This window comes from Lingula anatina, chromosome 10, assembly GCF_051362555.1.
Source record: "Lingula anatina isolate TDL-2025a chromosome 10, LinAna3.0, whole genome shotgun sequence".
In the NCBI taxonomy this organism is placed as follows: Eukaryota; Metazoa; Brachiopoda; class Lingulata; order Lingulida; family Lingulidae; genus Lingula; species Lingula anatina.
The window spans coordinates 6,922,140-6,949,863 of NC_141776.1; the positions used below are offsets into that span (position 1 = coordinate 6,922,140).

Sequence of the window (27,724 nt, forward strand, 5' to 3'; positions counted from 1 at the left end):
ATTAATTAACTCCTCACAAGTTACCAGCTGTCAGTCTTAGCAAGCTGCCTTATTTTACAGGAAAGAAAATATTTGAATGATTTCATTAACTCCTGTCTAGCTTCACTCAGAAAAGATTACGTAATTGATTAATCCCCAAAGCAGTGATAAATTGGTGAAGCGAAAAGATGAAAAAAAGGTTTATTCAGATTTTCATATAATGTCAGAAGCATTTGCCTAACAAAAATGACGCAAATACTATAAGAAGCTTAAGGCTAACATGTACACTCTCTCCCCTCCTTTTTGTCACATATCAGCCTCGCCCAAATTACCAATACATCAGGCGTGAGTCAGTTTATTGTTTGCCACACACATCTTTTGTCCTCTGTTGGTCAGGGTTGGGGTCACTGTCCTCGTCCTCTGTGGTCACTTGGGAACTGGACGCAAAGGAAACGGAATTGAATCATGCTGTCTGTTGGAATTAGTAAGAAGGGAAAGGGAAAATCCTGATTTTTGACTTTTATTAATGTTTATTTTTTCGGTTTATTACTTTAAAGTGCATGTGAAGAGCAATGTCAAGAACTGTCTGCCAAACAAAAATATTTTTGTGTTTTTTGTCAGTGTTGAGGGAGTCGTCTTTCTTTTTGCATGTAGACAGGAAATTTGGGCTGCGGAGTGATTCAGAAATAGATCAGATAGAGTAGGAGGTTTTGGTGAAAACGGATCTTGTTGAGATTATAAAGGTTATTTTACTTAGCACATCATGTTTGCGTATCTGGAGGGGAAATAAGTGTTTTGGCCAAATGTTCAGTAACTGGAGTTTAGAGTCTTATAAAAAAACTCAAAGGTGCTTAATTTTTGCATTGCTTTTATGTTGTATTTATGGAAGGTTGTTTTCAAGTTTTTATTATCATCCTTGCAAGCAGGTGGAAGAGCATCATAGTGATTGAATTTTGATCCTGTACGGAATGTTTAGCTTCCTCCTGTCAACTAAGAATTGTTATAACCCCTAACTGATCCTATATCCTCTTTTTTGGTCAGAAGTTGTATACCTGTGCTAAAAATAAAAAAGGAAATTTGGGGTTTGTGGTTTAATTTATTCTGTTTGAGCAGCAAGGGGAAGAAGATCAGGATAAGTTGACTTATAAATGTGATTGATTAGAATTAAATGACGCTTGACACATAGCTGCTATTTGTTATCCGAGCAAATCTGGACCAGTTTTTAAAGAAAGTTTTTGTTTGAGATCTCAAAAGTCACCTCCGTTTTCCTTCAGTTCAAACCAGCCCCCAGTTTAGCCTTGGTTATTTTGACACGAGGACAAATGGTTTTTGATTTTCAGTTATTTTTTCACCAGGGTTATTTGTTTACTGTTACTTAAGCTTAGAGTATGTCAGGTTATTTTGAACATCTAAGGATTAAAGTGCCTGACAAGAAAAACAATAATAAAGGATGCCCCCTGTACTATTAGGAAACTGATATGACCATTGTCAACAAAGCATAAATTGATGCTGTAGTTTATGTACTCATAAACCGGTTCCTGCTGTATTCTCCTGCCTGTATAATATTGTCAAGGTGAAAAACATTACACTTGAAGGACAGCTAGAAGAAAATGTTTTGTTTGTTTTCAGCTTCATGAGGTGAAAGATATTGATCTTGGAAGAGAGTAATGAAAAATTTGGAGAAAGGCAATTTGTTTATCTTTAAGTTTAAGTTTGCAAAAAGAGATCGTGTTTTAAGCTTGCAGAGATTCCAGTCAAAAGTCAGAATAATAAGATTACTGTTGATATCCTTCTGGTTCATGTGTCAAGAGAGGCATAGAAAGCACGGGGTACTGGGTATAAATTGTCGAGGGGCTTGTCCTTGGCCCCTGGGAACCATAGCTGTCAACCTACCAGGCGTTAAAATGAAATGTATAAGGTCTTTCCACTCCTGGCGAACTCATAAGTGATACATTGTTGACGCATTCTGTGCCTCGTTAGCAGCTGTCAGCTAGTAAAGTGAAAAAAGAAAACGGATCATGATGTTGCTTAATCTGCTTACATTTATCCATCATTCACCAAGGGAGTGCATTCAAAAACTGTCAGAAGAAAATAAAAATGATTTTTTCATTTTATCTTCTCAGTCCCCCCCCCCCCCCCCCCCACCACCACCACTTATACTGTGCCCACTTGTTGTATGATATGTTACTTTTTTGTACTTGCAGTGAAAATTAACTAGACTTTGTCTGTGCATGTTGATGGCTGTGGGCCACAGATCTCAGGTGTAGACTTTTTTCCTTTGTCTAAAAGTCTCTTGGAACAGTTCTCAAACTTGTTAGGTTGTAGCCATGAGGATGCTTCTAGGTAAAAATTAATTTTGAAAAAATTTCATCTGCCTTATTTGGAGCATAATTTTTGCCCTGAGAAATGTCTGAAGCAAAGATTTTATACTGATTTTCTTTTTCTAGACAAAGTATGTGTCATTCTGAGTCATCAAAAGCAAAGGATGCATTGTATCGGAGGTGTGGCATTTATGATGCAACTACCCAAGAGAGAATAAAATGGAAAATAATCAGATTATTGGAATTTAGCAATCCGTATTTGTGCAGCTTTTGGCTGAAAAAATCAATGTTTATGACAGTATAATGAACCCTTATTGTGTGAATTCTGTGTGTTCTTATTTAGAGTAATAAGGTTGATTGCCCATGGGTTTAATACAAACATGGGTTGCTATGGTATACAATGTCTAACACAATGATAAAAATGTTTCTCCATGGTTTGTTTTCATGCCATTTGCCAAAACATGATATAATACGGTGAATTGTTTTTAATTACGATGTTTTACACCTTTATTAGACGACTGCCTGCAAGTTTAGGAAATCTCACTTTATCAAGGCCTTCTTTGCTTGCTTCATCTTTTTTGTGCAAAGTGTATATCGAGGAGCCAGACACTGTTTTTATAATTGTATAAACATCATGATACAACTGCCTGTAAAGTCGGGTAATATATCACTTCATTAAGCTGAATTCAGACATCATAAGACCAGTGAGTTTTGACGTTTGGCTGATATAGCGGGTATATTTCCATAATACCAGCAGTGAAATTAGTATTTAATTTCCATTTTAGAAAACGACAGAATGCTGCGGGTATTTTATGAAACACATAAGGGCATTCATGGATTTACTCAGTAAACAAGAAAGCCGCTTATAAAGAGATACGTTAAAGGAGTCAATTGAATAGATTTATTTTAAAGAATTTGAGAAACCTGCAGTTGTCAATGGCACATGCTTCAATAAAAGACTATTTTCAAAATGTTCCCATCATTCAACTGCATATGGCAAGAAAAAAGGGAAGCAGCAGTATTGCATCATGGCTTCAATTATACTACATTTCATGGCAAAGAGGGTTGTAGTTTTCATCTCGTACGGCACGCCAGACATTCAGGGAGCACTCATTAGAAAATGTCATTTTCACGTTACCTTGGCTTGTGGAACAGGTTTTTTTGGGTGGGACCCAGAAAATAAAGTAAACACTGCGGCAGTTATCGCCTACCTTTATACGCAATAGCACTATAGATAACATAACGATCTTTAAGGTTAGGTAGGCAAGGTGACCTTGGGGGGATGGGAGGGGGGGGGGTTAGAGGAAGGGATTGAGTGGTCTTTCTATAGGGATCATTGGCAAATTCAAGATTTTTGTGTTTTGTTTTAGCCTAAGCCAAATGCAGACATCTTCTTCACCAGAATTGCTGTTTTATTGAATTTACACAACAGTGGTTAATGAAAAAAATATTTGAAAAAAAAAAAGCATTACCTGAGCAGGTGTGTTTGTTATGTTGCAATGATGGAACTCCTCTATTGTGGTTTTATCCCGGTATGTTTATTTTAAAAAAGCATGCAAGGCATGCACATTGAGACAGATGATCTATTATAGTCATACTATCATATTCCATTAGCTAGAGAAAAAACGTGGTTTATAGAATTAGGTTTAATAGTACATGTGGTGTATTACAGGTAACTTGTTTGACACATTGGAGATCTCTCATGTTGATCACGTACACATGTTTTAGAAAGACAGGTGGTAGGAAGACCTAAGAAAAGTGTATTTTCAGGTTCTTTTGTTTACTCCCTTAGGTATCTTAGTGGAGATATGCAGTCCTGAGGGGCTGATGGGGAAAGGCATGTACTTTAAATGGAATTTTTTAGTCAAAGCTGGGCTCATTCAAGTATACATTTTGTATCAGCTAGATAACCAAAAATATCTCAACTAAAACTTGATTTCTGTATCCAAAAATTATCTCTGGGTTTGGGAAGTATTTTATATGCTTGTAGGAATAAACATGTTAGTTAACATGAAGATGGGTTCCTACATATAGTAGCTAGTTATTCAGTTAAACCTTAATCTTGCTTCAGGCTGCAAGGTGCTGCGGAAGCTTAAACAGAAAGGTTTTCAAAATATGATACCACACCTTTGCCAAATCTGATAAGAAAACTCCAACCTTGGCTCATTGGTAACTAATTGAGAAATGGCACATGAATCAGACCAAGTGATGCTCAGGTCTTAGACACTTATTTTCTTTCCTACTCCTTAGCATCAAATTTGGCATCACTTTTTAACAAGTTTTTTCAGGGTGCATTAAGAACAAGTTGATCCATGGACTAACAGATCTGCCGAACAAATATGGCTGACCCACTTGAAAGCTTGTCGCATTATCCCCTCATAGACACTGAAAAGAGTCTCAGCGGGGATTACACAGCAAGCTTTTGAGTGGACGGCCATATTTTGGTTGTGAATGCGACCTTAGCGAAAAAAAGTTAAATAAGAGCATTTCTAGAGATAACTTTGTTTGCTACTGCAGGCGTCAGATTTTGCAAGACCTTTAACATAAGATCTTTTTTAAGGGAGAAAGGTTGGAAGAAACCATGCTTGGAAATTATTTCCTTGCTACTGCAAGCGTCAAATCTATCATGACTTTTAGCATTAAGGCATTTCAAAGAAAAAGGCAACCATTGTACACGCTTCTCCTACCCTTAAACATTCCTACCTATTTTGTTCATTAATCCAAGCATCAAATTTAGAAAAACTTGCCAGCTGAAAACTGTTTAGGGGTAAGAGAGGTTGCAGAAAAACATGTTTCTCACTACACAGAAACACATGTATCTTCAAGAAACCAACTGCAGTGGAGATAAACAGGAAAGAACGCTAAATATCACCCGGCAATGGGACATGTGTCCTAGACACTTGTGTTCTTTCTGTTTAAGGGCAAAATAAATGTAAAAATAAAAACCACTCTCAAGGCTGTCTTATTATCAGTTGAATCAGGGTGACCCTGTTTGGGATGAATTTCCATGCATAATTTGTTAGCTATTTTTGTGAAAGGAAGTATTCAGGGATTGAAGTATTTGTGTAGAACTCCAGTGAAGAAATCAGTTGGTAGTCAGTTGTACATATTATATGATAAATGTTTTCTTCAAGTTGTGTACCAGTGCACTGAGAATCAAAACATACTTAATTCCTTTGTTAGTTCAGTGCTCTGGTTGCTCTCTTTCTAGGCTTGCAAAAAACACATTTAGATGTTGAATATTTATTGTAGAACTCAGTACAGAAGTGAATTGTTTTCAACCCTTTACTTCCTGATTTTCTTTCCAGCTGTTTATCTGTTCTTAGAGCTGTAATGTGTCTAATCTGAGCACCAAAATGTGTGTTAATGAGTACCGTATTCAGACATGAGCTTCTTCCACAAAATCTCGGGAAATTCTGTAATTTTATGTTCTCATAAGACCCCAAGAATCATCAAGAACACAATATGATTGGATAACAAAAATGTTTGTTGGTTAAAAAAAAACATGTCCATGTCTTTATATTAAGATATAACAAATACTTTGAAATGTGAATAAAGCTCGAATACTTTGAAATATGAATAAAGCTGATGGCAGTATTCTTTCTCTCTTTACAGGACCTGGTGAAGAGTCACCTGATGTTCGCGGTGCGCGAGGAGGTCGACGTCCTGAAGGAGCAGATCAAGGAGTTGCTGGAGAAAAACCAGCAGCTGGAGCAAGAGAACAATGTCCTGAAGGCAGCCGCGCCACCAGAGGTCCTACAGAAACTGTCATCACAGACACAGACGCAGACACAGCCGCCTACGTCATCATCATAGCCCCGCCATCGTTGCAGCCAGAGTTGCTGTTAATGCCGCCATTATGGGCAGCTTCATCAAGTTTTGCTATGCTCACAGTTGCCATTTTTATCATTATTCTAAGTCATCGCAGCAGTTACATGAGATATACAGAAGGTTGCAGAATTTCTGTGGAGTATGACTGCAGATTATTGGATTATTCTTGGTAGAAAGTATGAGAATGGATGTAGATTTTCTTTGACCTTTGATCAAAGGAGAGAACATTTGATATGGGTCTGAATGGTAATTGGGAAGCCGAGGTACAGTTTGCCATCAGACTTGGTTCTTGGACTTGGAATGCAAAAACTGTATTTCCTAAGAAGAGAGGGCAGATGGATATGAAAGTTTTGAGAATACTCAACTATGTCACACCTTAAGTTAGTCAGGACCGTGGTTGGAGCACCAGCTCCTTGAACCTCTTTTTATAAAGAGAGTGGATAGTTCTCCAGATGGAAAGGTTCTAATGATGTAAGAAGCTAGAAAGTTTATATGGCAAAAAAAAAAAAAACACTTACTATTGCCATGTGTGTGCCACTGACAGTGTCTTGGATGGCTATGCTCTTTTTAAAGAACATAGGAAGCGTTGGTTCACATGGTCATGATGTTACCATGGTTACCACTGCTATGGAAACCAGTTGCTGTGGTGACAATTTTCTGCTACTGTTATAAACATTTTACGCATGCTTCTATTCATGGCCATTTACTGCATCATCATCCTTCATTGTAACATATATACATATAGCTGTACATCTGTGACTGTGAACATGAACTATACGAGATACAATGGACGACTTTGGGGCACAGAACCCCGTGATTTTGCTCAAAGCATTACGTGACAGAAAAAAGGGGAGACTATAAAAGGTGCAGATAGCTTGGTGAGCGGAGTTGGGATGAATATCATATTGTATAATTGCTTATCCAGGTATCCGTGGATAGATGGCAACTCCAGGTATCCATGCACGGATTGCCCTACCAGGTATCCATGGATACTTTCCCACTCCAGGTAGTCTTGGATGGATAGCTACTTCGGATATCCATTGGTGGATTGGACTTCACTTACAAAATGTAGAAGACCAGTAATTTTCAGCCTGGACAAATAAACATTTTGAATGCGAATGTATTACTGAACTTGGGAGTTATTGAGTTCTCCATGGAATGCTCCAGAGTTTAAAAATGAGAAAGCAAAGCATGTGATGCAGGGACTGCACCTGTGAATTCAAATACCTAGCTCACCTAAGTCCCTCCTATTGAATTCCCATACAGGGCATCCATCTATTAAGATTATGTATATAATGAGGCTGAATGAAAACTTTTACAAGAAAAAATACTTTGATCTTATGAAGATTCATGGGGCATTATTTTATAAGTGATATATGTAGATTAGGGGAAACGTGAATGATATTATGAGCAAGAGTTTTGCAGGCTGATTTCCCCTGCCTGGGTTATAAAACCATTGGTATGTTTTATAGTTACTTTAATTATTGAGCTTTGATTTGGTTCTGTCTTGAATCTTCAATAGGGGCACATTTCATTTCCTCCATATTTGTACCTACTTATACAACTACTTGCAGATCAACCCCATGTGTTTAGATGATATTAACTAGTAGAATAAAATGTTGCCATCCTCTGTGCTAAATTGATGCCATCGGGTCAGTATTAGGGAGCCGTCCCCTCAAAGAAGAGGTGATGACAAAATTTTTATGTGCAATTTATTTTCTATTATGATTCATGTATTGAAATGAGGGGAAAATTATCTAATAAGTACCTATTGCATGTGCAGTTTTCATATTGTCACTCAACCTTAGATGAAGGTCAAGGTCAGATAATATCAAGGTCAGATAATGACCTTGATAAAGACCATTGATCTTTGTAGTATCAGATAGGGATGTTAGACATTATTAGTTATTGCACCTTATGATATGTCACAACATTACCAATAAAAATTTCCTGTAACAATTAATATAAAACGGTTCAGACTAGTCAGTCATATGAAGGATATATTTTAAAAAGCATCACACTCACAGTGATCTGCAATAACATATCACATACAATTATTTAGTGGTGGTATTTTAGCAAAATGATGAGCAAAACGATACAAAGAGGAAAAGTTCTCCATGCCACAATTTTATGTTGAGTATCTCTTAATGTAAAAAAAAAAACAATTCAAAGTTCAAGGTCGGGTGTAAGATCAAGGCATGTTATAAGTTCAGAATAGCACTTAACTTATGTAATAGCACAAGAAAATTTCTCTTATGATCAAAACATCTGTTTTATTGCCTTTTAAGAAACCTAATAAATCAGTCAACTTCATCAGACATTGACCTTGGCATATCCTTGACCTTAATCCAATTAGGATGGTTAGTTAAGCAGCTATAACATTGTGGTCCAAGGACCAGTATATTTCAAATGGTGCTTTGCAGTCAGTTTCAGTTAGTTGTAGCAGGCAGCATGGAAGTAAAGATTGGGTTAGCATTTGAAATGTTGGAGAATGTGTTAGGTGTGTATCCAACACAATCCCTCTCCTGACGTATGAGGAAAGTATATTTGCCCACATGTGCCTGTATGAAACTGACTGCAGTTATATCCAATTTCAATATTAACAATGTATAAGCCAAATATGTAGAGTTTTGCATATTGTATTAATAGGCAAGAAAATAATGTGATTTTGTAATGCATAATATGATATGCTAGGCATGAAGGCAAGTGAGGAGCAGCTGCTTGTTGTACAATGCTGCTTGTGGCTTGGATTATGTGATGGTTTTTCACAGCGTCCTAGTTAGGATGAATTGAATTTGAGTTTTTTACGAGAACGGTAGATTTATATAGGTAAGATGAGGTATGATGTGGTGATCTTTCTTGACTATTTGGAGAGCGATTTAGTTGTTCTTCGGTCGCTAACCGCACAGGGGCCTCAATTTGGTACAAGCACTATCCTGCATCATAGGTCTGTGGTACTTCTTAAAAGAGGTTCATGTGCGGAAAATTCCATATATGCTCTGTAGGCTTATTTTCTGATGACTTTCAATATAATTTTATTCTTTGTTGCTAAGATACAGTGTATATCTTATCCATGCCCTGGCCAGAAGAGATGGCCTAGCCTTGAACATGTATATTTAATAGCGGGGCCTGTCAGAGAGATCAATGTAGATATGTATATTAAGATTAAGTAATCCGTTTCCCCTCGATCGAGTTCTATAAACAAGTGAACTCGGGGGGGAATTTGCTCATCGTTGTCATTATTATTCTCATCATGCCCTCTCCCAAAGGTCTTCATTTTTACTAAGCCCCACATATGGATATGTTATATGACAGAAACTGTTATGTGATTTGTAAGAAATTACAAATTTGCCTTGAAATAAATTACTTATTAAAAATAGCTTGGTGTTGATTTTTTTTCCTTATTGAAAGAATAAGTAAGCAGCAATGGGTTAACATTTCACATTCAATTTGTTGAGTATTCCTACTTTTACAGATTTTTCTGTTTTATAAAAAGTTCATAAAATATCAGATTTTGTTTGAAATATTTAGAAATGGTAGATAATGCCAGGAGGAATTAACATCTTTATAAGATACAATTATTACTTTTATATCAATTTCCTAATTGTTTTGAATTTTTTCAGAACTAGACTGAGCTAAATAATTTGACCAGAAAATGAATTTATCCAACCTACTAAGTTTCTTTATTAAGAAATTGATGGGAAAGTGCACAAAAAGAGTAAAATTAAAAAGACAGTAACTTAAACAACTGGAATAACTTTATTTCAAGAAATGTTTGGTCCACAAATGAAAAGAAATGTTAACAGTCTTGATCAACATTCAAGATAATTTTACACAACTTTTGAAAACTAATAATTTGAAATACAAACAATTTTGCTCAACATTCAGGATAACTTCAAATTATAATCTTAATAGAAAAATTACAATTTATTATTTTTTTTTTCTACTTGGCAAAATTGGATTATTTGTTGCAAATAATATGATTATATGGGTTCATAATTATGTCCATAAGCAAGTGTAAACAAGAAAACTAAAGCTACATGTACTCCTATGTTACATTTTACAGATTATAATTACAAAACTGATTATAATAATTCAATTAACGAAGCGTCTCCATTAATTTTTTGCTTTTCTATCTAATCAATTTGCTTGGAATGAATTTTTCTTTTCAATCATATATCGGTGGTTGCATAAGCTTTTAAAGTTTGACATACATTTAAGATATGTCACATTTTCAAGAGTAATGATTGACAGTATTGCAAAATTACAAAGTCTCACATTAGTCAATTAATTATCTAGCTACCAACCAATGTTAATCTTTAGTGAATCATTTGTCTAAAGAAATAGTTAAACAAGCTTTTGAGTGGCATAAGAATCTGCAAGAACTTGAGGCATCATATTATCCAGTATAACTGATTTTCATATTCTCCAGTGTAACTGATGGTTATACAAAATTATTATCAGAGTTCAATTAAATCATTGATTTTTCCCCAATCAATGTCCATCTTCAGCAAATCATTTTATCACTCTAATAGTTCCACAAGCTTTCCAGTATGTAATACTCCATGTAAACTAACTTCAGATATGGTGTGTAAATATCAATAATACTGTTAAAGCTAATATTTGATACATGCAGTATAAAAAAAAAAAACTGCCAAATATCTCAAAAAAAAAAAAAAAAAAAAAAAAAAAGAACTAATTTTTAAATCTCTAAATCACTGTAAATCAGTAGCAAATCACTTTTCAATCACATTGTTGCACAAGCAATGTAGTCAATACACATAGAACAAAAACCTGCACCATTGTAGTAATGTATAATACCTTTGATGAGAGATAAAGAACAAGCAGGGCACTAAATCTTACTTGCAAACACAGCCCTTGGGTCCAGAGCACTTCTTGCAGCCAACTGGGCACCCCTGGAAAAATATGATCATTTTCTCAAAATATGTTGACTACAGAGAAAACTGTTAGAAATCAAAAATTGTGAACATATCTTTGTCAATTTAAATAGGGAATTCAAAGGTTTTTTGTTTGTTTTTTTTTTGACATATTTTTTTTCTTTATTTTATCTAGTAGGTCACAATGACCCAATACATTACTCACCTCATCAGTGCAGCAGTTGTCGCTAGTACACTTACAGCACATACAACCCTTGGGTCCAGAGCATGCTTTACAACCTGCTGAACATCCCTGGAAATATAATTTTTCACATTCAAACATGGTTTTATCAAAATATTTGAGCAAAAAAAAAATTAATATTCAATCATTAAAATCATATCAACATAAAAAAGAAACTGGCTAATTCTGTGATAATCTAAAGAAATCGAAGACATGTTTATAATGAACTAACAATTCCATAGGTGGTTATTTTATTATAAATTGATCACTTTAAATATCAATATCACTTACTTCATCAGTACAGCAGTTGTTGCTAGTACACTTACAGCACATACAACCCTTGGGTCCAGAGCATGCTTTGCATCCTGCTGAACATCCCTGGAAATATTTTTTGCACAATTAAGCATGGTTTTATCCAAGATAACGAGCAAAAATGAATAAAAATTCATTAAAATCATATCAGATGTAAATAGAAAGTTACTAATTTGTGAGAATATAATTTTATATAATCAAAGACTGGTTTTACATGAACCAACAATGTCATAAGGGTTTTGTTTTTTATATACGTTAATTACTTTGATTATCATCAATGTTACTCACCTCATCAGTGCAGCAGTCATCGCTAGTACACTTACAGCACATACAACCCTTGGGTCCAGAGCATGATTTACAACCTGCTGAACATCCCTGGAGAAATGGCAAAAGATCCACCATTATTTTGAAAGGGTAGGTGGTAAATTAATTGCAATAATATAACAAAAAACTTTATCCATCACTCTGGTTCTAATGTTTTTTTTTTAATAATGAAACCATAAAAGAAGACAGAGGCAGTCTTTCAAAATTTTCAAGGAGTCATTTTCATTTCTTTCCACTCAAGAAACCGGAAATCATTGATGAACACCAGCAATTTCTACAATCACTCACCTTGTCAGTGCAGCAGTCATCGCTAGTACACTTACAGCACATACAACCCTTGGGTCCAGAGCATGCTTTACAACCTGCTGAACATCCCTGGAAATAAACCAAAAATTTATTTTGAAAAATGGGGAGCCATTAAAAAAATTCAATAAAAAGTAAACTTTCTCAAAAGTTATCATTTTTGGACATTTCTTTTGAAAATAAAAATATAGCATAAGTCAGAGACTGAATCTTTCATAAAAGCTGTTTTTTATTCTTTTTCTTATTATTTACACTCAGAGGGCTTGACATCATTTATAAATGACAACAATTACTAAAATCACTCACCTCATCAGTGCAACAGTTGTCGCTAGTACACTTACAGCACATACAACCCTTGGGTCCAGAGCATGCTTTACAACCTGCTGAGCATCCCTGGAAAATGGCAAAATATCTTTTTTTTTTGTTTGTTTTTTGTTTTTGTTTTTTGTTTTAGAAAATGTGTATAGGCACTAAATAATCCAACAAAAGTGTCTCTGTCAAAAGTGATCATTCTGAACATTTCTTCTGAAAATGAAAATATAAACTGAACACAACTAAAAACTCCTTCAATACTTGAAAGACACTTTTTCTTGTTATTTTCACTCAAGAATCCTACCATCATTTATAAAAGACAATAAGTTCTACAAAAACTTACTTTGTCAGTACAGCAGTCATCACTAGTACACTTACAGCACATACAACCCTTGGGTCCAGAGCATGCTTTGCAACCTGCTGAACATCCCTGGAAATAATGTCAAAAATCTTTATTTTGAATAATGGGTGGTCATTAAATAGTCTAACAAAAAGTATATCTGTCCAAATAATTGCCCTTGAACTTATCTTTAGAAAATTAGTATAAAACTGATGAGAGAGTTCAAATCTTTCAAAAACTTGAAGGTCACTTTTCTTTGTCTTTTTCTTTGCACTCAAGAAATTTGGCATCATTCATAAACAACATTAATAAATAAAATCACTCACCTCATCAGTGCAGCAGTCATCGCTAGTACACTTACAGCACATACAACCCTTGGGTCCAGAGCATGCTTTGCAACCTGCTGAACATCCCTGCAAAAATGGAAGAAAATAAAATTATTATAAAAAAAGTAGTCATTAAGAAATCCCACAAAATGTATATTTGTCAAAAGTTATCATTTTTGAACATTTCTTTTGAAAATAAAAATATGGCAGAAGACAGAGACTTAACATTTCAAAATCTTAAAAAATGCTTTTTCTTTTTCTTATTATTTTCACTAAAGAAGCTTTTCTCATCACCCATAAATATCAACAATTACTAAAGTCACTCACCTTATCAGTGCAGCAGTTGTCGCTAGTACACTTACAGCACATACAACCCTTGGGTCCAGAGCATGCTTTACAACCTGCTGAACATCCCTGGAAAAATGGAAAAATATCTTTCTTTTCTTTTTTTTTTCGAAAATTCTTAGCTACTAAATAATCTAAAAAAATTATCTCTGTCAAAAATTATCATTCTGAACATTTCTTTTAAAAATGAAAAAATGACTAAAAACTAAAAAAAAAACTTGAAAGACCCTTTTTCTTTTTTTTTTTTTTTTTTTTTTTTTTTTTTTTTTTTTTTTTTTTACTCAAGAATCCTACATTCATTTATAAACACCAACAAAATTCTATAATCACTCACCTTGTCAGTGCAGCAGTCATCACTAGTACACTTACAGCACATACAACCCTTGGGTCCAGAGCATGCTTTACAACCTGCTGAACATCCCTGGAAATTTTTTTTTTCACAATTAAGCAAGATTTTATCCAAGGTAATGAGCAAAATCAATAAAAATTCATTAAAATCATATCAGGAGTAAAGAGTAAGTGGCTAATTTGTGAGAATATCTTTTTATATAATCAGATTGGTTTAACATGAACTAACAATGTCATGGGTGCTTGTTATATACGTTAATTAGGTACTTTGATTATCATCATTGTTACTCACCTCATCAGTACAGCAGTCATCGCTAGTACACTTACAGCACATACAACCCTTGGGTCCAGAGCATGCTTTACAACCAGGATTGGCTTCGGCCATTTTTTTACTCCTACTGAAACAGAGAAAAATAACAAACAGGAGGTCACAATGAAGGTCAAAAATAAGAAATAAAAGGTTTAATAAAATTAAGTGAGAAATTTCACTAGTTCTTATCTTACTAAGACAAAACTTCAACTAATGAATTTTTATTGCTTTCGCACACTATGCTTTAAAGGACAGAATATCCTATGTGTAATTATTACATCCCAGGTAATTCCAAAACTGGCCAAATTGACCAATTGATTGTATAAGATAGAAACCCGCATGCAATGACTTAGGGTGCATTCCCAGAGATTTAGATCGATCCTGAGATTTAGATCAACCTAACTCCCTGGGGGTTCACGCTAAATTGCAGTCAGCCGAGCGCGCACCATAGTTAATTACTCCCTTACAGCTTTTAGTAGGCGGGACAGACGCTTCAGCAGGCTAAGCTGACAGTAATCTAGTGAGACTCCCCACAGGGATAGATCGATCTAAAATCTATAAGAATGGGGTCTTAAATGATCCTTCCATATTCTTGTTTGGTCAAATAGCTTTAAGTACTTGGCTTTTTTCTGGCTTCAACAAAGTGCTCATTAAATTAATATGTTGCCATAGCAACAGAATGTAGAACGTTTACTGGTTAATTTTATATTCACAACAGAATGTTGAACGTTTAATTTTATATATACAATTTTTTTTTCGTATTGCCGCACATGCATACATGCCATATGGTATCAAGAACGTAATTTGCTGATACCATATATTGCCGAATTATGACATTTTTAAAACAAAAAGTATACAGTCTATCAGTTCTCAGCTCAATTTACAAAAATACCGAGCAACAAGAAGTGTGGTTTGTCAACCTATAAGATTATATATCGACACGTACATCGTACAACACTGCATGGATAAATCCACTTAACATTTAAAGTTCCACCGTATTTATAAGAAGGAAATACTGGCAATAATTACATTCCATCTTTAGAAGCGTATATCGCATGACCCAGATGTGCATTACACGGGTTGTTGCATTATGCAGCACAGCACCGTGACCCGATTAGTTCATGGAGCCAAGGAGGTAATATGCACCGGCTGTGCAGAACGCGGCACGTTTTTCGTTTACAATTTATTGTATTCAGGGGAAAATTCCCACATTTCCACGTCGGTCACTGGTCGGTTCGTTGTGGCATTTTTCATTCCGAGAATCCAAATTTAACAGATAAGGTTCGAAAGAGATTTCACGGGTCGGTTTGACAACGTGACAACAGGCACGTGTTCTGCTATGTACTCAGTACGGTGACAATTTATCGGATAGCTAGGCCTTCTGGCTTCTCATGTTTTCACTTACCTTATAAATTTCTTTTGATTGAGAACTTTGTACGGCGTGCTGCACTTCTTTATCGACCGGTACGAGTAAAGAAATCGTAGATTATATATAGTAATCACGGTGATTTTGCACACGTCGCTTAACTATGGGTGCGTGTTCAGTGTCGGGTGAATGCTGTAGGTCGTATGGGCACATGATGTTGGTTGCTTTTGCACACAGCACCAGCTCAGTCACAAGGAGATGACCAAATAAGGAAATGTTTTTCGCTTACTTCAGCTAGTAACGGGTGCACAATATCGATCGCATAGCAAATGCTTGGGTAAGTGATGCGGGTCGTTTAAACATATAGCATTAATTCAAGGAGCTACTCTGTGTCATTTCAGTAGCCTATATTTTATATTGATCACATAGCATATGATCGCATATACTTGGGTAAGTGATACGGCTCGTTCATTAAAGGCATAATAACTCTTTGTATGAGACCTATATTTCACAATAAAAACCTTGTGAATAACTCATAGAAATATAATATATAATGTTTTACCACAAAAACAGCAGTTATAGCTTTTATTCTGATATTTGAACTTGTCTTTAGACCACGTGACCTCCATTGATGTCTATACTTTGTTAAAATCTCTTAAGAGATTTTAACAAAAAAAACAAACTTTTTGGAAAAAAACCAGGGACTAACTTTGAATGTAAAAATGGATTCATTAACCATTGGTAAGTATGGGAAAATTGTTGTTTACTCCAGGAAAATTCATTTTTTGGCCGAAACGAAGAGTTATTATTGCTTTAAGTTTAACGCAATACCCTTTACAGTGCATGGCAATTGCCTGTGCCATGTCAAAAGACTTGAAATTGATATTGGTGGCATAGCACGTACTTGGGTAAGCGATACGGGTCGTTTACATATGATTATCTCTTTAACCCCCCAGTCCGTGTCATTTGAATTTTTTTATTATAGTCGACTTCAGATCTTGATAAGATTGAGACTTATTTCTCGTTATGATTAAAGTAATAAGACTCAAAAGGAATCCCACGTAGGAGACATAACCCCTTTCTTTGAATTTATGAAAATAGGGAAAGGAGCAAGACTTTTTTACCGTTAAGATTTGCAATCGTCCAGGCGAAAATAAAACTCAATTACCAGGATATTCAGAGGAGAAAGCAAAATAGTATTGAATGAAATGAATCAGTGCATTATGTTCTGAATTAAATTTTATTTTGGCAAATATTTGTTCCACAAAGTCGGACGCGATCAATTTAAATAATATCTGGATTAATTTCAAGTCCTCCTCTCCATGAAATAATTATGGGTTTTGCTTCTCAATATTAAACCATACAAATATCAAATCCTTAACCAGAAATAAAATGCATTGACTTAATTAGTGTTGCTTTATGCGTCTAGTAATAGCCGCAATCAATGCCCTAAATTGCCAAACACCCCTGTACATTGTATATCCATTGATTTTCAAACATTGATCTCCAAATATTCAAACATTCTTTTTTATCAAACAGTTGCATGAAGAACTCATAGTTTATAAGTTGAATAAAGCGTGCGTGTCCGTCTTGATCATCTTCAGAGTAACGGAGTAAAGACGTAACTATTCTCTCTCTTCACAGCCTGAAATAGGACCGAAATATATATCAAATTTTGTGTATCATGATCAGTTTGGATTATCTCTCTGTTTCTTTCTCTCTCTCTCTCTCTCTCTCTCTCTCTCACACACACACACACACACACACACACACACACACTTACACAAACACACACGATACAGTATCAAATACAGCAGAAAAGCAAATTGCACTTAGAGATTCACAATGCCTTTGTCAAAGATACAGAATAAGATATTTCTGCTTAATGTGATCATCTGATACCCTGTTCTCTGAGCTGAACGGTAACCCGGTACAAAGGGTGTATTATTTACGTAGTGCTTGCCGCACACGGAGATTAAAACCAAGTAAGCCTTCGATATGCTATATAATCAAAGGGGTGTAGTATATGCACATGAAAGATACGTGTGCAAGTCACATAAGTGGCACCGTTATTGTAAATTATAATAATACCTTTGAGGACAGATAAAAAGCAAGCAGGGTAGCACATGATCTTACTTGCAAACACAGCCCTTGGGTCCAGAGCACTTCTTGCAGCCAACTGGACACCCCTGGAAAAATAAATTTTGTTTTAAATTTTAATTGAAGTATTGTCTTTGATATGCAAGCTGCGAAAGGCCATCATCATCGCTACTATACTATTTTGATTCGAGAATCGTATCAGAAATGAAAATCGTAAACATATCTGTAATGCTGCCACAGTGCTATCTTGTCCATATATATATATATATATATATATATATATATATATATATATATATATATATATATATGTCAGTGTGCGATCCCCATGCATTGTGAGAAGACACAAAGCGTGTATATCAATCCTGCCAATTGATCTTAAAATATGTAGTCTTGTTAATCCACATGTAACTATTTATGTAATTATGGAGTTCATTTATATGTTCACATCATGTACATTTTCATCAGTACTACCTGATGCCTAAGTATGAAATAAAGCTTATAAGCATATATTGTAATATCTTGGATATATAAATTAAAACCTGGGTAAAAGGCTGATGTGCTGTTAAGAACCACTGTCATAGTATTTTTAAATAACCCCGAAGGTGCCTGAATTCACTCACCTCGGCGGTGCAGCTTTCCTTCCCGGTGCACTTACAGCACACGCAACCCTTGTGGCCAGAGCACAACTTGCAGCCTACTGAACATCCCTGAAAACAAAATGATATCATATATGTTTGTACTGGCGTAATGGCGGTTAATTCATCTAAATCCATGTCTTCGAATTCTGAGGCCAGAGATAAAAATCGTGAAAATGTAACATATGTCATTATATAAAATGTAACATATCGTGTATGTATGCCATTATATAAGCTGTAAAGCTAAATTCACAACTAACTACTCAGTACTTATTTCACGGAAGACAGTTTAAGTTCTCAATAAATTCAAATTTAGACGCCTAAAACCACTTTACCTCGGCGGTACAGCAGTCCTTGCCGGTGCACTTACAACACATGCACCCTTTGGGTCCAGAGCACAACTTACAGCCCGCTGAGCAACCCTAGAAATGAACTGTAAATTAAAGCTCCATTTTGGTAGAATTTTTCACTAATGTGAAGTACGAATAATGTAGTACAATCTCGACATGTCATTGACGATATATATTACTATGAGAAAGGTCTTGGCCGTTTTCATTTAGATGACTAAAGTCACTCACTTCGGCGGTGCAACATCCGTCGCCGGTGCACTTGCAGCACATGCAACCCTTGGGTCCAGAGCACAACTTGCAGCCTACGGAACAACCCTGCAAAATAATGCAGGTTAATCAGTATTCAAAATGATGTTTAAGCCTTAAAAATAAACGAATGAACATGTTTCTTAATGAAGTAAATCTGTCCTACGGTACAAGTTATTTCATGATCACAATTGACCGTATTTTGCTCATGTCAATTTTTTCGCCTGAAATCACTCACCTCGGGGGTGCAGCATCCCTTGCCGGTGCACTTGCAACACAAGCAACCTTTTGGTCCACAACACAACTTGCAGCCCACTGAACAACCCTGGATGATGGAATTAGAATCAAATTTCAATTCTGCTTAAAACCACGAAAAAGCAATGAGTAACCGACACATTAATGTTTTTTTGAAGTTTTTTAATCCGGGAGAAAAATCTACCTGATGGGTAAGATTATCTGTATGAAAAGGTGCCTAAATTCACTTACCTCGGCTGTGCAACATCCTTTGCCAGTACACTTGCAGCACATGCAACCTTTGGATCCGGAACACAGCTTACAGCCAACTGAACAACCCTTAAAATATAATTAAAATATATTAAAAAATGTCAGTTTTTTTTTTCTGTCAAAGAACGTGACAACTCAAAACAGATTATCATTAACATGTCAGAAACCTATCAAATAACATATATCTGGCAATGAAAAAAAATATAATCTGGGGTCAAATCTACAGTATATTTCAATAAATGATGTTTTCAATGCCATTTATCACTCAGATTTCTAAAAACACTCACCTCGGGGGTGCAGCATCCCTTGCCAGTGCATTTGCAGCACATGCAACCCTTTGGTCCACAACACAATTTGCAGCCCACAGAACAACCCTAAAAATAATATTTATTGATTTTAAGATCCAGTCTGTCAAAACAGTTGATAACTGAATACGTACTAAGTTTTTGATAATGCCAGGGGAGATAAACTTTAGCATTTTTTTTTCGAAAATTAAGTCAATTATAGCAATTGTATCCAGGGCCGTAGCCTCCGGGGGGGGGGGGGGGCAGGGGGGGCAGCTGCCCCCCCTGGGATTTAGATTTTTCCACACTGGTAGGGGGACACCCTCTCCTCCCTCGGGGGCTTCGCCCCCTCGTGTCCGCCTACTGCCCCCCCTGGCATTTTGCTCAGGCTACGGCCCTGGTATCTATAAGGCACATAAAATCACTCACCTCGGGGGTGCAGCATCCCTTGCCGGTGCACTTACAACACATGCAACCTTTTGGTCCAGAGCACAACTTGCAGCCTACCGAGCAACCCTGGTGATAAGATTTGGCAAAAATAAAAGCTTTGGTTTATCAAAATGAGGGTGCTGAATAATGATTTTTAACTGTTCAACGGTAATAGCTTCTCCTGATCTTGCACGCCATATATATAAAATGGAAAAAGCAAACAAATTTGAAGCTATAATCAAAGTCTAAGTTCCATTTTAATCTTTTCATTGACACTTTTTAAAGTCGAAACAGCTTAAATCGCTCACCTCGGGGGTGCAGCATCCCTTGCCAGTGCACTTGCAGCACACACAACCTTTGGGTCCACAGCACAACTTGCAGCCAACGGAACATCCCTGGAAAAAGTTAATATTATTTCACTATTTTTCTTGTTAAAACATGAGCGTTAGGAAAATGGTGTTTTTGTTTGAAAATAAAACGTAAGCAATCTTTCATTTGAATTCGGTAAAATTGAAAAAAAAAAATCCAAAAATGAATTCAAATCACTGATAGTCGGTATAATTTGATTCCAAAAGGCACTCACCTCGGCGGTACAGCATCCCTTGCCGGTACACTTACAGCACATACAACCCTTGGGTCCAGAGCATAATTTGCAGCCTACCGAGCAACCCTGGATAACAAAATATAAATCTACACATTGTCTATGAAGATTGAACAGCGGTAATCTGAAAATTGAGTCTAAAAAATGAAGCAAAATCTTGACAACTACAAGCATTAAAATGTCTGAGACAAGCGATCCAAGCTATGGCTGATATGTAATTTTAGTCAGTCTCGTGAAATCACTCACCTCGGGGGTGCAGCATCCCTTGCCAGTGCACTTGCAACACATGCACCCTTTTGGTCCACAGCACAACTTGCAGCCCACGGAACATCCCTGTGAGATGGAATTTACCGAATTTAAAATCCAGTCCGTCAAAGTAAATAATAACAGAACAAGATTTAAAGCACGTTTAATTAATGAGAACTTTTATCATTGTAATGAGACACCCAATACCACTCACCTCAGCGGTGCAGCATCCCTTAGACGTACACTTGCAGCACATGCAACCCTTGGGTCCCGAGCACAGCCTGCATCCAACTGAACATCCCTACATATGAAATAAGAATTAAATTAAATATTTGATTGTGTAAATTCTACGACCGTGGTATGAAATAAGACATGAAATATCTTCAACTGTTGAAGTACTAGATTTTTGCACAATATCACGGAAATTTCCAAAATCATCGTTTTTGCAATCAGTTGTTTCGATCTTTTAATTTTTCAATTACCTTATAGGTGCAGCAGTCTTTCCCAGTGTATTTACGAAATGAATTCAAATCACTGATAGTCGGAATAATTTGATTACAAGGGGCACTCACCTCAGAGGTGCAGCATCCTTTGCCGGTGCACTTGCAGCACATACAACCCTTGGATCCAGAGCAAAGCTTGCAGCCTACTGAGCAACCCTTAATACAAAATGACCCAAATTAATCGTTTATTTTTCAAATAAGGTGTGCAGTGAAACATTGCCACTATCCCTGAACTATCTGTTGCTAAAAGAAAAAAAACTTCTCTGTGATAAAAAAATCAGTACTGTCGGATTCAACGAGCATCGATTATCGTAATTACCAGTTACTGATAACAAAGACGGCTTAAATCATTTACCTCGGGGGTGCAACATCCCTTGCCAGTGCACTTGCAACACATACAACCCTTGGGTCCACAACACAGCCTGCAGCCAACTGAGCAACCCTGGAAATAAAGATTGGTCAAAACGCTACAGAAGTGACATTACTTTACTTAGGCCTATCTAAATGAACGTAATAAATGGACTACATAAAGAAAGAAATAAAGAAAAAGAAGAAAATAAAAGAAAAAGAAGCAAGAAAGATTATTTTGAACAATTATTTGACAGTGATAAAAAATGAGGCTAGCAGTAGAAACAAAGACTACAATAAATTCCAAGATATTTTTGTTACTTTTCATAAAGGTATGGATTCACCCACCTCGGGGGTGCAGCAACCTTTGCCAGTGCACTTGCAGCAGCAGCATCCTCCAGGTCCACAACACAGCTTACAGCCCACTGAACAACCCTGGAACGTATTTCGTCGAAATGTGTATTAAAACTGAAGAACTAATTAAACTTTAAGAAATATAACACCGAAGAAAGAATGATGACAACCTTTAATTCTTTTGATAAGAATAAAAATATTAAAAAATTACATAAAATTTTCAATGTTATTTCTTTCTTTCTTTCTGTTTATTATTATTTATAAATTATTATTATTATTATTATTTACTTATTTATTCCTCACCTCATCGGTGCAGCATCCTTTGCCAGTGCAAGTACAGCACATACAACCCTTGGGTCCAGAGCACAACTTGCAGCCAACCGAGCAGCCCTGTAAATGAAAAATTAAAATATCACTTTAGAATGATAATAATATCGGATAGATAAAAAAACACCAAAGGTTTCTTTGACAATTATACACATACCGGGTAATGACAGAACCTGAATTTTAAAAACTGTGGGCGATGTCAACAACGTCTGCTTCTATCTTTAAAGGGATAATAACTCTTCGTTTTGGCCAAAAAATGAATTTTCCTGGAGTAAACAACATTTTCCCCTTACTTACCAATGGTTAATTAATCCATTTTTACATTCAAAGTTAGTCCCTGGTTTTTTTTTCTAAAAAGTTTTTTTTTTTTGTTATAATCTCTCTTAAAAGAGATTATAACAGAGTATAGCCATCAATGGAGGTCACGTGGTCTTAATACAAGCTCAAATATCAGAATAATAGCTATTACTGCCGTTTTTTTGGTACAACAGAATATATTATATTTCTATGAGTTGTTCAAAATGTTTTATTGTGAAATGTAGATCTCATTCGAAGAGTTATTATCCCTTTAATAAACATTTAGGTGTATGAATTCACCCACCTCGGCCGCGCAGCATCCTTTTCGCGCAGCATCCGCGCAGTATCCCTCTTCTTGCTGATACGGGTAAGATATGATGATATAATACCTTACACTCAATAACTCCCCATCGATTGATTCAGTTTTAATTATTATCTTTAATTACTGAAAGTGTAAGTCATCTGCTTTACAACATATGGTATATTTAAAATAAATGGAAAAGCCGAAAAGAAAACCCTGTGATCTTCTCAATCGCACTTAACCAGAATAATTAAAGCAACGGTCAAAATTTGCAAACGATTTGAAGAAACTTCATTTTCATCATTCTATTTCGATCATTTCATTTTAATCAATCATTGTTTTACAAAATTATCATAATTTTTTGTATGTATTTCTTCATTCACGCAACGCTTGGCATCACTCACCGACTCAGTGCAACAGCCTTTGCCCGTGCATTCACACAAGCGCTTACAGCAGCACGCGGCAGTGGGGCAATCGGAACAGCCAGTTTTGCACACCTATGACATAAGATTTCATTACATCAATTTCCAAATAACATTAATAGCTTGAAAAGGAAAGTTGACAATAATTACAGCGGTTTTTAGAAGAATAGTGTACCAAGACGCATTAGACATTGTTTATGTTTTAATGTTTTATTTCCTGCGAAGCTACCAATCTTTTCCAATTCAGACCTTAAAGGTGTTAATATACTTAAGTGCCATTTTCAAAATAATCTGAATAAGCTATCCTGAAAAAGAAAATTCTACAAGTGATTGATTTATAAAAGTAAAGATGAAGCGCTCACCTTGCCCGCTACGGCGCAGCAAGATTTACCGGAGCAGTCACAACATTTGCACTGTGGACACTCACAGTTCATTTTACAAGTGGCACGGCTGAAATTGATGAAATGTATAAATGCGTTAGGTGAGACTTGGAACATTAGTTGGTCTCAACCGCAGAAGACCAAACGCATTTTTGGTAGCACACCTACTAGAGACGGCTTCTACTTTTTTCTATTTCATGAGGCAGCACCTGCACAAACATGTTTTTTTTCTCCATGTTCATTTCCCCAAACGAATTTGTTAACATGTTTTATACGGCGCGCGCTCACACACACACACTCATGCACAGAGAGAGAGAGAGAGAGAGAGAGAGAGAGAGACGCGCGCGAGAGCGCGCAAACACATACATTCTTACGATTATTCGGCCAACCTCAGTCAATTACGCGGCCAATCAATATTTTGTTATTAGGCACTGAAATGACCAAATGCTTTCACACAATACAACCTACCTGCCACTGCACTTTCCGCAACACTCAACGTCAGCCATGTCTATTCTGAAAAATGAACAAAGCAGAGTTACAACTGGAGGTCAGGATTTTGAATGAAAATGAAGAATAATCCTCGAGAGACCTTCACCTTTTTATCTGTAAGCAACGTTGACTCTTTTAAGACTTAAAAGATACCGGTCGGCCAGGATATACATGTCGCTTTTTACTCTATAAATAAAGTGTCTAGATAACTGACGTTCAACAAATATTAAGGATAAAATTAAACACACTTTCACAAAGTCCATGAAGTTGAATGATCTCATTTCGGTTATGATTTCAACAAGAACGACACTTCTTAACATTTTGACATCAATTCCAAATCACTGCGGTTTCTAGAACAGAGGATTTGCCTTTGCGCATTCTAGCATTCAAACACACGATGAAAAAAAAAAAAATTAAATCCAAATTTTGTTCGAGAATTGTCAGTTGGTCGTCATTGTTCGAGGACCTGTGTGTATACAAAAACATCAGATTAAAAGGAATTATTTGGAGTTATCGTTGAATAGACAATGGAAAATTCACCCAAGACGTCTCCTGCTTTTTTTAAAATAATACTAACTTTGTTTCCGAGTAACCGAGCAATTACCCCCCCCCCCAAAAAAAAAAAAAAAAAAAAAAAAAAAAAAAAAAAAAAAAAACAAACAAACGTGAACTCTTGATTTAAGAATTGGTTTTATTTTTTATTTTCTCATTTAGATAAGTCTTATTTAGATATCTTTTCTATGCAGCCCACTCTATTTGTTATATATTTTCGTACCCTTCATGTAAAAATGTCTAAGGACGGCGGCAAAATTTGAGATAATAACAAACCCAGTAGCTCTTGTAAGCTATGTAAAAATCAATTTCATAAATTGTGCTTTTTAACACAAACAGTTATTATATCTACTGGGCCTTAAATGACTGGGCCTTTACAACTGCACTGAATAAAAATAAGGTACCATATGACACAGTGCATGGCAAACGACTGCTGTTTGAGTATGGTCTCTTTCGCTCACCTTGTAAAATTTTCTTGAAATTTTCTTGATAATTTAGAGAAACTGTGAATTGCACTTCTTTCTCGATCGCTGGGAAGAAAGTGCGCGATTTTGGCCGCTGGTGGGTTATATAGTGATTTACGGCGGTTTTGCACACGCCACTCAAAACAAACGGATGGTGGTATCGGGTGCATGCTATATGTCGCATGGGCACATGATGTCGGTCGTCTTTGCACACGGGTCTAATATTCAACTGAAACAGAAAGCCAAATAAGGAGTTGTTGTTCAATTGAACGAATTAGTAACGTGTGCAAAATATCGACAACCGTTCCGTGGGTGAGTGATATTGGTCGTTTACTTTGGAGATACAGAACAACTCAATACATTGTAAGCTCCAAGTTTTATCTGTGTCATAAACATAACCTTGGTTTTGATGAGATTGGGGATTTTTCTTGCTAGCCTACAGTCAAGTGATCCCAAATATTTTGAATCAAAAGCGCCCCCTGCACATAATAAAATTGTAAGTTTATAGAAGACAGTGCCGCATATCTGTAAAGTGATACTGTGCAATGTTACAGCACAGCTGAATTAGAAATAAAACGATTTTAAGTGTTCACTTCTTTCGGTTTCGCAACACAATGTGAAACGAGATATAGGGAATTTTGCACTTAGCTTTAGAATAGCTCTTCCAAGATACATGTAGTTTTCACACGCAGGAGAAACTCACCGGGGTTATCAACGCTGAAGGAAAGGGTAAATACTCCATAACTCATAACGCTGATAGTGGGTGCGTAAGCGCGGTTTACTGCCTGTAAACATAGGCGCTCTGTGTAATGGGTAAATATAGTAGGATGGGCAGGAGTTCACGGTGCTCTCCATAGCAAAATTAACAAAATATGCGAACTCGGCCGCTGACAATCTACAGTGTATGCTGTCGGTATTTAAAGAGATATGTTGTCTTGATGAAGGCAGTTTAATGCACAGTCACGGACGTGGAAATGACGTGGAAATACATGGCGTTCAACACACACACACACACAGAGAGAGAGAGAGAGAGAGAGAGAGAGAAAGAGATGGCGATTTTGCTGTACATGCATTCACAAATTCACACTCACGGTACAGAAATTGGTTTGAAATGCATGGTGTTATGTATGCGGGGGGGGGGGGGGGGGGGGGGGGGGGAGGGGGGTGGCAGAGAATAAAACGTTCATAAATAAATCTCAAATGTGAAAAAAACAATGTCTATCGAGAAATGAATATTTTGGTGACATTAAATGAAATAATCGGATATAAGCAGTGGACTCATCTTATAAAATAACTAGAGGATCAGAGAGGCGATACCGCCTCTGGATATTGTACCACCAGCTGGAGTAAGCGCATTCTCATGGAAACCCCACCCCCAAAAAATGAACACCACCACCAGTCTTGTGCTTGACAAGCTCTATGAAATGCAATAAACAAGAGTTCTCAAAATATGAAAAAAAATATATATATCGAACAAACATAACTGTTCAAAACAAGCAGCTGTTCAAATTGAGCTGTATTTTCCTAACACTGATCACTCCTGTGATTTTCTAGACAATAGGCCTATTGGTTTTCCTTGAAATGCGTTATCAGTATTGCATATTTGCTGACAAAAGAGAAAACCTAGGGACAACAGTGGGCAGATCTCTGCTAGCTTTGAAGATATGAGGGGCAAGAAAATATGCAGAGTTCAGTTTGTGGTGAAAAAGTAGGTCAAAGGTCAATTTCAAGGTCACAGTATATGACTTCCTATAAAAGTTCAATAGTAGCTATGGGCATTTCTTTGCGAATTTTGGAGATATGAAGGCCAGGAAACATGCAAAGTGCAGTTCATCATAAATAGTAGATCAAAGGTCAATTTCAAGGCCATAGTAAGATTGCCAGTATATGACTTCCTATTCAAGTTCAATAGTAACTTTGGACTTATCTCTGCCAGTTTTCGAGATATAAGGGATAGAAAATTTGCAAAGTTCAGTTCATGGTGAAAAGTAGGTCAAAGGTCAATTCCAAGGTCACAATAAGACTGCCAGTATATGACTTCCTATTAAAGTTCAACAGTAACTATGGGTGTATCTCTGCCAGTTTTGGAGATATAAGGGTTGAACATTTTGCAAAGTTCAGTTCATGGTGAAAAGTAGGTCAAAGTTCAATTTCCTATTCAAGTTCAATAGTAACTATAGGCGTATCTTTGCCAGTTTTGGAGATATAAAGATCAGAAAACTTGCAAAGTGCAGTACTGAAAAGTAGGTCAAAGGTCAATTTCAAGGTCACAGTTAGATTACCAGCATATGACTTCCTATTCAAGTTCAATAGTAACTATGGGCGTATCTTTGCCAGTTTTGGATATATAAAGA

At 36.2% G+C, this 27,724-nt stretch overlaps 3 protein-coding genes across 35 annotated transcripts in view; 1 reads left to right on the plus strand and 2 right to left on the minus strand.

The window, feature by feature from the left end:
* LOC106170986 (uncharacterized) overlaps window positions 1-9,510 on the plus strand; it is a 78,410-nt gene extending 68,900 nt beyond the window's left edge. Inside the window, exon 3 of the mRNA XM_013551058.2 lies at window positions 5,916-9,510. Coding sequence (XP_013406512.2) covers window positions 5,916-6,116 — 201 coding nt within the window. The 3' untranslated portion in view covers window positions 6,117-9,510. The remainder of the gene's footprint in view (window positions 1-5,915) is intronic.
* A 361-nt stretch (window positions 9,511-9,871) lies between these two features.
* Window positions 9,872-15,825, minus strand: LOC106170990 (uncharacterized). Of its 22 annotated transcripts, XM_086997827.1 has the most exons (12): window positions 15,575-15,764; window positions 14,152-14,257; window positions 13,846-13,932; window positions 13,494-13,580; window positions 13,167-13,253; window positions 12,844-12,930; window positions 12,495-12,581; window positions 12,174-12,260; window positions 11,850-11,936; window positions 11,541-11,627; window positions 11,235-11,321; window positions 9,872-11,047 (listed from the first exon to the last, which is right to left on the minus strand). In XM_086997827.1, the coding sequence occupies exons 2-12, from the start codon at window positions 14,169-14,171 to the stop codon at window positions 10,984-10,986; spliced, it is 867 nt and encodes a 288-aa protein (XP_086853953.1). In that variant the 5' UTR covers window positions 14,172-14,257; window positions 15,575-15,764; the 3' UTR covers window positions 9,872-10,983. The 22 variants fall into 22 exon arrangements, with proteins under 22 accessions (XP_086853953.1, XP_086853958.1, XP_086853960.1 ...); XM_086997832.1 differs by lacking the exon at window positions 13,846-13,932 and having other exon boundaries at window positions 15,575-15,766; XM_086997834.1 differs by lacking the exon at window positions 13,494-13,580 and having other exon boundaries at window positions 15,575-15,766.
* A 931-nt stretch (window positions 15,826-16,756) lies between these two features.
* On the minus strand, window positions 16,757-25,555 carry LOC106170992 (uncharacterized). Of its 12 annotated transcripts, none has more exons than XM_086997815.1 (21): window positions 25,368-25,555; window positions 24,334-24,378; window positions 23,848-23,935; window positions 23,468-23,560; window positions 22,442-22,528; window positions 22,133-22,219; window positions 21,792-21,878; window positions 21,506-21,592; window positions 21,148-21,234; window positions 20,934-21,020; window positions 20,670-20,756; window positions 20,395-20,481; window positions 20,087-20,173; window positions 19,661-19,747; window positions 19,356-19,442; window positions 19,108-19,194; window positions 18,852-18,938; window positions 18,609-18,695; window positions 18,259-18,345; window positions 17,672-17,724; window positions 16,757-17,180 (listed from the first exon to the last, which is right to left on the minus strand). In XM_086997815.1, exons 1-21 carry the CDS (start codon window positions 25,538-25,540, stop codon window positions 17,174-17,176), a joined length of 1,764 nt encoding a protein of 587 aa, XP_086853941.1. In that variant the 5' UTR covers window positions 25,541-25,555; the 3' UTR covers window positions 16,757-17,173. The 12 variants fall into 12 exon arrangements, with proteins under 12 accessions (XP_086853941.1, XP_086853942.1, XP_086853943.1 ...); XM_086997816.1 differs by having other exon boundaries at window positions 17,627-17,724; XM_086997817.1 differs by lacking the exon at window positions 21,792-21,878.
* Window positions 25,556-27,724: the final 2,169 nt, after the last annotated feature.

Bases quoted from the DNA above. Each gene is read 5' to 3' on its own strand.
- LOC106170990 (XM_086997827.1), bottom strand. From the start codon at position 14,171: ATGACTGCTGTACTGATGAG. The intron at 11,937-12,173 runs GTGAGTGATTGT...CCATTTCTCCAG, and splicing joins ATGACTGCTGCACTGACAAG to GGATGTTCAGCAGGTTGTAA. The intron at 11,048-11,234 runs GTGAGTAATGTA...ATATTTTTCCAG, and splicing joins ACAACTGCTGCACTGATGAG to GGGTGCCCAGTTGGCTGCAA.
- LOC106170992 (XM_086997815.1), bottom strand. From the start codon at position 25,540: ATGCACCCGATACCACCATCCGTTTGTTTTGAGTGGCGTGTGCAAAAC. The intron at 22,529-23,467 runs GTGAGTGATGCC...TTTCATTTACAG, and splicing joins AAGGCTGTTGCACTGAGTCG to GGCTGCTCGGTTGGCTGCAA. The intron at 18,696-18,851 runs GTGAGTGACTTT...GTTCATTTCTAG, and splicing joins ACGGATGTTGCACCGCCGAA to GGTTGCTCAGCGGGCTGTAA.